The sequence below is a fragment of the Pipistrellus hanaki genome (assembly GCF_964339955.1).
Source record: "Pipistrellus hanaki genome assembly, chromosome: 2".
NCBI lineage: Eukaryota > Metazoa > Chordata > Mammalia > Chiroptera > Vespertilionidae > Pipistrellus > Pipistrellus hanaki.
In genome coordinates, this window is record NC_140504.1 from 176,846,096 (window position 1) to 176,857,384 (window position 11,289).

The 11,289-nt window shown below is 58.5% G+C and overlaps 1 protein-coding gene and 1 long non-coding RNA gene across 3 annotated transcripts in view; one reads left to right on the forward strand and one right to left on the reverse strand.

Moving 5' to 3' along the window:
* The window catches only part of LOC311618053, a 49,692-nt gene extending 43,161 nt beyond the window's left edge, over window positions 1–6,531 (reverse strand). Inside the window, exon 1 of one of the 2 annotated variants that reach the window (XR_014794218.1) lies at window positions 5,987–6,531. This is a non-coding gene — a long non-coding RNA (uncharacterized lncRNA). The remainder of the gene's footprint in view (window positions 1–5,986) is intronic. The other variant, XR_014794219.1, reaches the window with a different exon arrangement.
* Window positions 6,532–6,816: 285 nt separating this feature from the next.
* POU3F1 (POU class 3 homeobox 1) lies at window positions 6,817–9,845 on the forward strand. Its single transcript, XM_084873770.1, has one exon. It carries the CDS (start codon window positions 6,873–6,875, stop codon window positions 8,229–8,231), a length of 1,359 nt encoding a protein of 452 aa, XP_084729896.1. The 5' UTR covers window positions 6,817–6,872; the 3' UTR covers window positions 8,232–9,845.
* Window positions 9,846–11,289: the final 1,444 nt, after the last annotated feature.

The window sequence follows — 11,289 nt, forward strand, 5'->3', positions numbered from 1 at the left end:
CCCCCTCTTAACCACACAGCTCCCATCAGGAGCTACCCAGAAACGGGGGTTCTCGAACTGTGGGGTACTGGATATTCCTGGCCCATAGAGGAGGTAGCCATTAGAGATAAGATGGGGAAGTGAGAGCCTGACCTCCCCATCTACCTTCAGGGGCCTGACTGCATTACCTCTTCTGGAGGGGAGCCTGGAGGCATGGCTCATGAATATGTAAATTAACCTTGAGACACGCCCACTACTGGGACCTAATGGGACTTCCCTCCATTTCTACCTACTTCCCCTCAAGAGCTACCTGGAGGCCGAGGATGGGAAGGTGTGGTCTTTAAAACCACTCCCAAAAGGAAACACTGTCAGACAGTTACAAACACTGCATTAGTACACACCAAGCACACCCTGACACAAGCACACAAATACGTATGGGCATCTCTAAAGCACAAACACAGGAACCCATGTAAGCATGCTAACATACAGTCATCACATACACACGCCACGCCCCCAATACACTACTGCAAGCAATGTACCACAAACAAAAGCAGGAGCACTCTCCTCCCATCTTCCCACCCCACCCAGGCGGCCCCCCCAAATCACTACCCAGAGCCAGCCCAGGAAGCACCTTAGTCTTCTAACAATAGAGACGAGGACTTAAATTATCACTCACTGCTCCCACCCCATCCTGTGGCGGTGAATTTTGCAGCCATCCAGAGAAAAAGTGTTAAAAAAAAAAAAAAAAAATACCTCAAGCCCAGCCCCAGCCTTTCAGAGTGATTAATCCCACTAATGATTTACCGATTTGCAGAGAGCGTGTTCTGCATAACCGGATTGTGGGCATTAACACCAGCTCAGAGACTGCCATTCTGGCTAAAAATGAAAGTAAATTTCAAGAGCAATTGGCCACCCCGGCGTTTGAATATTCTACGGGTGCGCTGGGAGGACCCCACCTCCACCCGCAGGCCTAGGGGGCTGAGGCAGGGAGGGAAATGCAAGGAAAGGTTCATCATCCCTAAGAGATATGTCACCTTCCATCTCGCCTTCCCTTCACCGAGGCAGAGCCATAGGGAACTTTAGGTTAAATAGGGGTAAGGCTTGTTTCTCCTCTGTCCGAGGCAGCACGGCTCCCCTCCTATGGGCTCTTTCAGGCACAGGAAGGACAGAAGACCTAAGGGCACTTGGAGGGTCTGAGTTTGGAGGGGCAGTAGGTGAGGGCTCAGAACAGCAATCACAGGCCACGTGGAAGAACTTTCTGGATGGTGGTGAGAGCAGGGAGCCCGTTTAGCTGGCACAGCGCTGCACCAAGGCAGCTGACGGACAAGCTGATTCTGGCGCTGCCCCGGGTGGGAATCTGTGACAGCCCGGACCCTGCCAGACTCTTCCCATCGAGAACGCATTCCAGTCCAGAACTACAGGGCATGGGCGTGGTCACGGCTGGCATCGCTGAGCAAGAACTGGTTGGGGGAGCAGGCGGGTTCCGATCCTGCTCACACAGCCTCTTACTCACCCCAGGCAGCCGGGGAGGGACACCAAGCCACACTTTCCCTTTCCCAGTTTCCATCCAGGCGGGGATCTCACCCTGCCTTCACCAGAAACCAACAGAGACCATCTGCCCAGCTCCCAGATGAGGAGGTTGAGGTTCACAGCCATCAAGAGGCTGAGATGGGTCCAGTGCCATCCAGCGGGCCTGAGTCTCAGCCCGGATGGAACCCAGATCTCTTGACGCTCTGGGGATGTGGGATCTGGGGCATGAGGGGAAGACTGGCAGAAGGGAAAGGGAGTGAGCTGTGAGTGCTGCCATCCCTGTCCCTGCCCCCAGCTCCGTCCACCCACAGCCTAGTTCCACACCGGGACAAAGACTCAAAGCCATCGAGAACTAGAGAGCATCCAAAGACACCAGCTCCCCCAGCAGCCCTCCCCCTGGGCCCCAATCTCCCTCTCCAGCTCTGCTCAGCACTCCTCACTTCAAGGAACCCAGGCGGAGTGTCCTGAAGCCTGTCTCCCCCCCCCCCCCCCCAGAACTAAAAAGGCCTTGGGTCTGCAACTGCACCTACTTATTCTCAGCGATTCCCGGACTCAAGTCCTCACTGACCAACTGACAAGACACAGCACAGCGGCTCACAGCTCAGACCCAGCTGTCCCCTCTCCCTCCCTCCCAAATCTTGCTTATATGCCACTCACTGTGCAGGCTCCCCATCTGGGGGGTGTCTGGAATATTGCAGTGCATACGTGGCCGAAAGGGTGCCAACGGGGAGTGTGGTCGAGACCTAGAGGCTGTGTCTGAATATAGATGGCAGAGATTTGTGCCTGTAACCCGGGGCTCTGCAGAGAAAGGATATGGGGCTGGAGCCTGTGCAGTTGCCTGTCAGCCTGGCAGAGCTTTCCCCCGCAGCCCCTCTGGCTCGGAGACCCCCCACAGTGAGGGCCCCATCTGCTGGAGGCTCGGTGACCTGTGTCAAATGAGCAGGCGCTCGGTCACACTCCAGAGCCTGGCGGAGGCCAAGCCACGCTGGGAAAGCCCTGGCAGCTTCTGGCCTGAGGGTGGGCTGGCCCGGAGCTCCGCTGTGGAGAGAGGCCGGGGAGCCTCTGAGACTGGCGGCGGCCTGGCTGGGAGCTGTCCTCCGCAGACAAGGGGAGTGACGAAATAAGAAAAGAAAGGGCTCTCCTGCTTCCTTAAGACGAGCGCTGCTGCCAAACCACATGGACCAAACTCCGGGCGAGGCATGCCCCTTGCTCTTCTCTGATCCCCAGGCAGATGTGTGCCTTCCTACGGGGTGTAGGTACGTGTGTGTGTCCGTGTCACGTGTGGGCTGGGCCCCTTTGTATCTGTGCAGTGGGGCGAGGTGAATGGACGTGGCTGGCTCTATGCTCATGTGTATGAACACGAGGCTGCGCCTATGTGTGTGAACTGGCATGCCAGTGGAGAGCCTCCATGCTTGTGACCCCAAAGGCCTGTAAGTCTCGTGTATTTCTGTGTTGCTGAAGGAATGCCTACTTGAGCCCATTTCAGCCTATGGGTGGGTTCTGTGTATGTCCCCACTGACACACATGCCTGTATTTTCATTGCGTGTTGGTCTGTGTGAATATGAATATCTATGACTATCCGACCCAATGGTGCAAGTCCATGTGTTCCCTCATATAAGTCTATAAGTTTGTCCCTGGGCTAAAATGCATGTGTGTATCTGGGTGTGTGTGTGTGCGTGCGTGTGTGTGTGTGTGTGTGTGTGTGTGTGTACATTCATCTGTTCACATGTCTAAGCCGTTCTTGTGTCTGTGTGAGTCAGCTGGATGTCCGACTCTTGTGTTCCACGTTCTCCCCAGGGTCCGTGAGGGTAGGCTCCAGGAGAGGGGGGTTGTCCTGCAGCACGTGTCTCTGCCAAAGGCCATGCCACAGTCCCTAGCATCCCACTCAGGATCTCTGGGAGCAAGACCAAGAGGATGTATTCGCCAGACTTCCTAGAGAATAAACTCTCCCATAAAAGAAAATTTTGACTCAAGACCAAACCCTTATTGTAGAGGGTCTAAACTTCCAAAGCAGAAAAAGGGATAGCATCTCTTCCTAGCTGGCACTGCTGCTCACCCAAGAGCAGCAGCGAACATTACGAGAGCATCTGAACAACATGCTTGCTTCATCTTTGGAGCTTCAGAGCAAGCCTGAGAAGCAGGCCTTCCTGCTCCTGTGTTAAGCTGAAGAAACTGAAGCTTCTACAAGCAAAGCGTTTAGCACAGCGTCACAGGGCTGCTGAAGGGAGTCAAGGGATTGGAACTGCAATTTGCTGGCTGACAAGCTAGTAAACCGGGAGCCTGGCTTTGCTACAGATGCCCCTCCATTCAGCACAGACCCGGAAACTCAGCGTAAAAGCACCGGCTGGCCTTTTTTCCTACCGGAGAGTGACCAAAGAGAGGGCAGTGGGCTCTCTCTTGCCAAAGCCACCACCTCCACAGGCACCCGTCCCCATCCCACTGGGGAGGGTAATGAGGAGAGGGACCTTCACGGGTGCTGTGCCCTCAGACAGCCCTTGGTTCTTTCAGCCATGCACTGGTGATGACAGTGCCAGTGCATGCGCTCCGGGCTGAGAGGTGTAGGTACCGTGATGACTGAAAGGCACTTGGTCAAACTGTGCCATCGTTCAAGTCTCAGTGACAGTTCCAAAACACCTGACATCACAACACCATCACATCACATCACAACACCAGACATTGCCCTTCCTCCAACAAAAACTGAGACCAGCCCTAGCTGGTTTGGCTCAGTGGACAGAGTGTTGGCCTGTGGACTGAAGAGTTCCGGGTTCGGTTCTGGTCAAGGGTACATGCCCGGTTGTGTGTTCGATTCCCAGTAGGGGGTGTGCAGGAGGCAGCCGATAGATAATTCTCTCTCATCCTTGATGTTTCTATCTCTCTCCCCGTCTCCCTTCCTCTCTGAAACCAATTTTATATATATATATATATATATATATATATATATATATATATATATAATGTGTATATAATATATATTATATATTATATTTTATATATTATATATATAATATTATATATATTATATATATTATATATTATATATATAATATATAACTCAGACCATCAGAGCTGACAGGGCTGAGAGGTCAACCAGTCCAAACCTCCCCACTGTACAAATGAGGAAACTGAGATTTAGTTAGAGCAGGGGAGAGACTTGCCCGTTCCCTGGGCACTAACCAGCAGAGTGAAAGCCCTTTCTGAGACCCTTTCACCCCCATTGTCTCGGGCCACCCTCTGACTTCCCTTATCAAGATAGGTGGGCTGCCTGTGGTGCCCCTGTTGCCAGTTTACAGATAGAAAAACCAAGAGCCAGAGACACTGGACCAAAGTTATTCTTGCCCAGGAGGATGGTGGCAGATCAAGTGTCAATGTCGCGCAGATCTGATTAGGCTGGCACGAGACAAGACTTGGTCCTCGCCCTGGGCCTGGGAGCGGGGCCCGGAAGGCAAGTAGACCAGGAGGTCTGCTGCTTTATGCTCGTCTGAAGGAAAGGGGATTCGAGGTGACCACTTCCTGAGCCAGAGTCCAAGAAAACTCAGCATCCCTAGCTGGATTCAGACACAGCTCGTGAAGTGAGGGTGGTACCTAAGGAGCCTGCTCGGGATAGGGGCCACTGGCCAGACAAGGACCTTGCCCTGTCCCACTCCATCCCTTGGGGACCAGCCAGAGGCAGGACCTATGGTGTTCAGAGCACAGCCTGTGCCCAGGATGACCGTTATCATTGTGGACATGGCAGCTGCACCAGATCCCTTCTTCACGCTCTGAGGCTTTATTCCAGAGTCTTGACTTGCCCTATGGGGCCCTAACTGGTTCTCCAGCTGGGTCCTGTGATCTGGGACCCTCAGAGCCCTGGAATCTATGAACCCACTGGAGGCCAATGGAAACTGAGCCAGTCAGTTTGGGACAGAGATAGAGGCCACAGCTCACGCCACTCAGCCTATAACTCCATGTGGGATTTAGAGAGTCACAGACCAGCTGATGCTGAGGTCTGAGTCCACTTAGGATCCTTCAGAGAGTCCTGGGGGAAACGGGGGAGGGGTGAGGAGGTACCTGCATTGCATGTCTCACCCTTCCAATAAGGCCTTCTCTATCTCAATTCCCTTTTTGGTAGCCTCAAGCAATTCGGGTTAGATCCAGCCCAGGGCTTCATTGCAGGCTGGACAGCTCCCGACTGAAGGCTGGATTTCTGACATGCCAGACGCCTTTTCCCAAGTCCATGCCACTCCTCACCCACAGCAAGTTTCCCAGGACGTGACCCCGATCTGACCCTGGCCAGTGAGCCAGTCCGGCAGGGAGGAAAAGGAGCGAGAAGGCGGTACGGGGCAGATGTTGGTGAGCCCGTGTATCCACCACCCCTGGCTGCGACGTTTTCCCCAAAGCCACAGTCGAATACCTCTCCGAATCCCGGAAACCCGCGTCGAGGCCTGATTCCATCACGGCCACCGGCTGTTCCCCCGCGAGCCGCCCGCGCGGTACTCACCTGGGCCGCGGTGCCGGTGCCGGTGCCCGGAGAAGGGGAGCCCGCATGAGGCGTGAAGCTGGGGCGGGTCCGAATCTGCCCGCGCCGGACGCGCTCTCCGGCCGGCCCGGTTGCGGCGCCGAGTCTAAAGGAGAAGAGGGGACGGGAGACGAGCCGGGCCGTGCGCAGGGGACAGCTCCGTGCCCGCTGTAAACCGCGGGCGCGGGGCGGGCAGGAGGAGCAGCCGTGCTGGAACCGAATCCGGTGCTCACGCCGCCTCCCGCTGCAGCCGCCGGGACCGCGGGGATCCCAGCCCGCTGACAACCGCACCGCGGAGGGGAGAGCGCGCGGGCGAGCTGCAGCTTCTTGGAGCCCGAGCGCCTCCCTCCCGTAGCCCGCAGTCCTCGCCGCCGCCTCCGGCCTCCCGGGCGGGAGACGGGCGGGAATTCGGCTCGCGTGGAGAGTGGGACCCGCCGGGCTCCGAGCCTCCAGCGCCCGGGAAAAGAGGGGCCCACAGAGCCCGGACCAGAGGGGGTGCGGCCCCACGGCCACCCCCGCGCCACTCCCCCACGTGGCGGCCGCGCCCCCGGGGCGTGAGTGTGTACGGGGATGGCGGGGGGCTGTGAATGAAGCCCCGGCGGCCAATCAGCGCGGCCAGCGCGCGGGACCCCGGGAGGGAGGCCCAATGGCGAGCTGCGGGCGGCCGGGCCGAGCGGCGGGCGGGCGCGGGGGGCGGGGGCAGGGGCCGGGGAGAGGGAGGCAGCTCCGCGGGCAGCCAATGGGCGGCGGACGGGGTGGGGCTCCGGAGCGCTGAGCGGGTCGAGGCTTTAAGCCGGCGGAGCGCGGCAGCGGGGCCCGCAGACGGAGCGAGGCGGCGGCGGCGGCGCGGCGCGGGGCGCGGGGCGGCATGGCCACCACCGCGCAGTACCTGCCGCGGGGCCCCGGCGGCGGGGCCGGGGGCACCGGACCGCTCATGCACCCGGACGCCGCGGCGGCAGCGGCGGCGGCGGCGGCGGCCGCCGAGCGGCTGCACGCGGGGGCCGCGTACCGCGAAGTGCAGAAGCTGATGCACCACGAGTGGCTGGGCGCGGGCGCGGGCCACCCCGTGGGCCTAGCGCACCCCCAGTGGCTACCGACGGGAGGCGGCGGCGGCGGCGACTGGGCCGGCGGTCCGCACCTGGAGCACGGCAAGGCAGGCGGCGGCGGCACCGGTCGAGCCGACGACGGCGGCGGCGGCGGTTTCCACGCGCGCCTGGTGCACCAGGGGGCGGCCCACGCGGGCGCGGCGTGGGCTCAGGGCGGCGCGGCGCACCACTTGGGCCCGGCTATGTCGCCGTCGCCGGGGGCCGGCGGGGGCCACCAGCCGCAGCCGCTCGGGCTGTACGCTCAGGCGGCCTACCCGGGGGGCGGCGGCGGCGGCCTGGCCGGGATGCTGGCGGCGGGCGGCGGGGGCGCGGGGCCGGGCCTGCACCACGCGCTGCATGAGGACGGCCACGAGGCGCAGCTGGAGCCGTCGCCTCCGCCGCACCTGGGCGCCCACGGACACGCACACGGACACGCACACGCCGGGGGCCTGCACGCAGCGGCGGCGGCGCACCTGCACCCGGGCGCCGGCGGCGGGGGCTCGTCGGTGGGCGAGCACTCGGACGAGGACGCGCCCAGCTCCGACGACCTGGAGCAGTTCGCCAAGCAGTTCAAGCAGCGGCGCATCAAGCTGGGCTTCACGCAGGCCGACGTGGGGCTGGCGCTGGGCACGCTGTACGGCAACGTGTTCTCGCAGACCACCATCTGCCGCTTCGAGGCCCTGCAGCTGAGCTTCAAGAACATGTGCAAGCTCAAGCCGCTGCTCAACAAGTGGCTGGAGGAGACCGACTCGTCCAGCGGCAGCCCCACCAACCTGGACAAGATCGCGGCGCAGGGCCGCAAGCGCAAGAAGCGCACGTCCATCGAGGTGGGGGTCAAAGGCGCGCTCGAGAGCCACTTCCTCAAGTGCCCCAAGCCCTCGGCGCACGAGATCACCGGCCTGGCCGACAGCCTGCAGCTGGAGAAGGAGGTGGTGCGCGTCTGGTTCTGCAACCGGCGGCAGAAGGAGAAGCGCATGACCCCCGCGGCCGGCGCCGGCCACCCGCCCATGGACGACGTGTACGCGCCCGGCGAGCTGGGCCCGGGCGGAGGCGGGGCGTCGCCCCCCTCGGCGCCCCCGCCGCCCCCGCCGGCCGCGCTGCACCACCACCACCACCACCCGCTGCCCGGCTCCGTGCAGTGACCCGCGCGGGCCCGGGCCCGGCTGGCGCGCGGCGGAGCACCGCGCGGCCTGTACTCTTTTTGTTCGGTTGCTTTGGATTTTACAAAAAAAAAAAAAAAAAAAAAAAAAAAAAAAAAAAAGCCCAGAAACTTTAGAACAAAACCAAACACCCGACGACCTTCTCCTTCTCCTGCGAGCGGCGAAGAGGACGGATAGGCTACGCCGCCTGAACCCCGGAGAGAGAAAGGAAGACCCGGACCGCGCCAACTCGCCCGGGGCATCCATCCGGCCCGCCGCCTGCTCCCTGGCCCCATCCCCTCCACGACCCCCATCCTTGCCTCCCCTCGGGCTGTTCGGGGCCGGATCCCGGCAGCGGCCTCCCCACAGCGACAGGTAACGCGGTTCGGGGTTAGGAATTCCCCGGGAGAGAGGACACGGAGAGAGAAGGGCTCCCCATCCCCTCTCCCCGGCGCGGGTCCCCGAGCCTGCGGTCGAGAGTGGGGAGCTGTCACTTTGCTCGCTCTATGCCTCTTCTCTCCCCAAGAGGATGCGCCCCATTCCCCCGATCCTTCCTCCGGGGCTTGGTTTTTTGGTTTTTTTTACGGTTTTTATTTATTCGCGGAGCCTCTCGGCTCCTGGGGTCCTTCTAACTCCGCCCGCGCCCTTAATTTAAATCGCTGTATTACTGTATTTATCGGGGCCCCGGAGGGGAGGCCGCGAGAGCCGCGTCTGTGTATAAAAAAAAAAAAAAAAGCAGGAAATAGCCAAAGCTTTACTCTAGCCTAATTTATTTTTTTTCCTCTTGCCGTCCTAGCCCTACTCCAAAAAGAGCAAAACCAACGAAAAAAAAAATAACACAAAAACTAACAAAAAAAAAATTTTTTTTTTTGAGTGCTCATTTTCGTTTCGTTTTATCGGAGCTCCAACTCGGTTCCGGCCACGCCGTAGGGGTCTGCGCTCCCACCCACAACCCCGATGGCAAGGGGCTTCTGCCCTCGCTGCAGACTGACCACCGCACCGCAGGGTCCCCGCTCCCCGCGGGGCCCTGCCCTCCTGGCCACAAACAAATGCAACTTGGAAAAGTTGGAGGTATTTTTTAACCAGCTGTAGAAATAAGCCGTTCCCTGAAAGCCTTCTGCCTGAGTCCCTGCAGCTTCTGTCTGCTCCCTTTGCAGCCCCCTGGGATGGGGGAGGCTGGGAGAGAAAATTCCCCTACTTTGGGGTGAGGTGGGGAACCATGTAAATATGTGAGATATGTACACACTGGCGGGGAGAAGAAACATTTTTGTGCTTGATTTTTATTTTTTGGTTTTTCCGGGTTGCCCTCCGTCCCCCATCCGAGAGGATTTTGTACACCGACTAATCCGAAAAAGATATTTTAATATGATTTCCAGATTTCTGACCGTCTCTATTTATTTTCTGGATGTGTCTGGAGCTTCCCCCTTCTCCATTCCTTGTTTTTTTGTTTGTTACCGTTGGAATTTAAATTTTATTTTTATTATTTTTTTGGAACAATGTTTTGGTGCATTCTCTTTGTATCTTTATTGCAAAAATAATAATAATAATAATAATAACGTAGACTGGGAAGTTCCCTTTATATTTATGTTATAGTAAATATTTTATTACTCACATAAACATGTACCCCAGGGCTGTGTCCTGTCCTCTTTACTACCAGGGCCGGGTGGGTTTGTGGGTAAAATGTTGGGGTATCCTGGCTCACCTCCCCCAAAGTCTTGGCCTTCCTATTGTAGAGAAAGGTAACCACACCACCCTTCTTCCAGGCCAGTATTGGGACCTCCTGTTCTCCGGGCCACAGCTGGGCCCCTGCCTCAGGTGAGTGAGTTTAGGAACATGAAGCTGGCCCGAGTCCCCTCCCACAAACAGACTATCCTGAGACTGGACCTGGGCCAGGACGGGGAACCGCAGGCACCACGCTGAATCAGAGCCAGCGTTCCTCAGGCACAATTCCCCTGCTCTTCTTAGCCCAGGGAGAAACCACGTGGACCTGGACCATGAGCCTGGCATCTCTGTATCCCCCACCCCAACCCTGACTTTGGTTCCAGTTCGCACTCCGTCCCAGCTGGCTCTCCAACCTCAAGCATCCTGGTACCTAAACCTCCTTGGACCCACTGGCGGGTCCTGCCCTGGTCCTTCGTGAGCTGAGTGGGCCTAGGGAGGGAACCCTACCTGTTTGCTTCGACAAAGGCTTCTCGGCAAACAAACCAGCTGCCTCAACTTCTCCTGCCGAAGAGTGGGGGCATAAACACCAAAAGCTCTGCCGTCTCCTCTCTGGGGATGGATACCCAAGGACTACTGCCCACCCCATACCCCCACCCAGGGCGTGATGCATATGCCTATGGGAGGACTCCACAGTGTGCAGTCACGACCTGGGTGGAGGGCATAGACACCCTCAGACATCCCCTTCTCAAGCCTTCGGCGGCAACATGCCCCCTCCCCAGGGTCAGGGTGGTGGAGGCAGATCAGTGTTCCAGGCCCGAAGCTCAAAACTACCCGTGTCCCAGCCAAGACCTTCCCTTAAAACAACTCTTTTTAAAAACACGAATAAATAAGACAGCCTGTTTTCTCCCGTCTTTCTTTTCCCTCCTCAAGAGAAACTGCATGAGGTTTCTTTCACTCTGCGTGGAGACAGCGCGTGAAGGCACAATTGCTGGCACGGGGAGAAAGTTGTGTCCCCGGTGAGGGTGTATGGGTGGCCACCAGGGAAGCTGCCAACTCCCCAAGCCTGTGAGAGCCGGTGCTCCCACACCCCCGATGGTGCCACGCTGAGAGTTCTGGTGACTGTCTGGGCTCTGCCTCTCAATCTTGGGAGAATTGTCTCGGCAAGTACGAAGTTCTCCAATGCCAGACCCCTCACTCTGCTCCTTTTTTCTCCCACTTTCACTCCAGCCTAGTGAGCAATTAGCCCTGTAATTGGCACCCGTGCCCCAGCCAGTCCCCATCCTGGCAGGCCAGTGAGCCTCCCCAGGCTTCTTAAAGAGGTAGCCAGGAATGTATGGGCCAGTGAGGTGATAGCATGGCCCAGAGCATCAGGCCACCCTAGCGTGGCCCCTCATTTCCT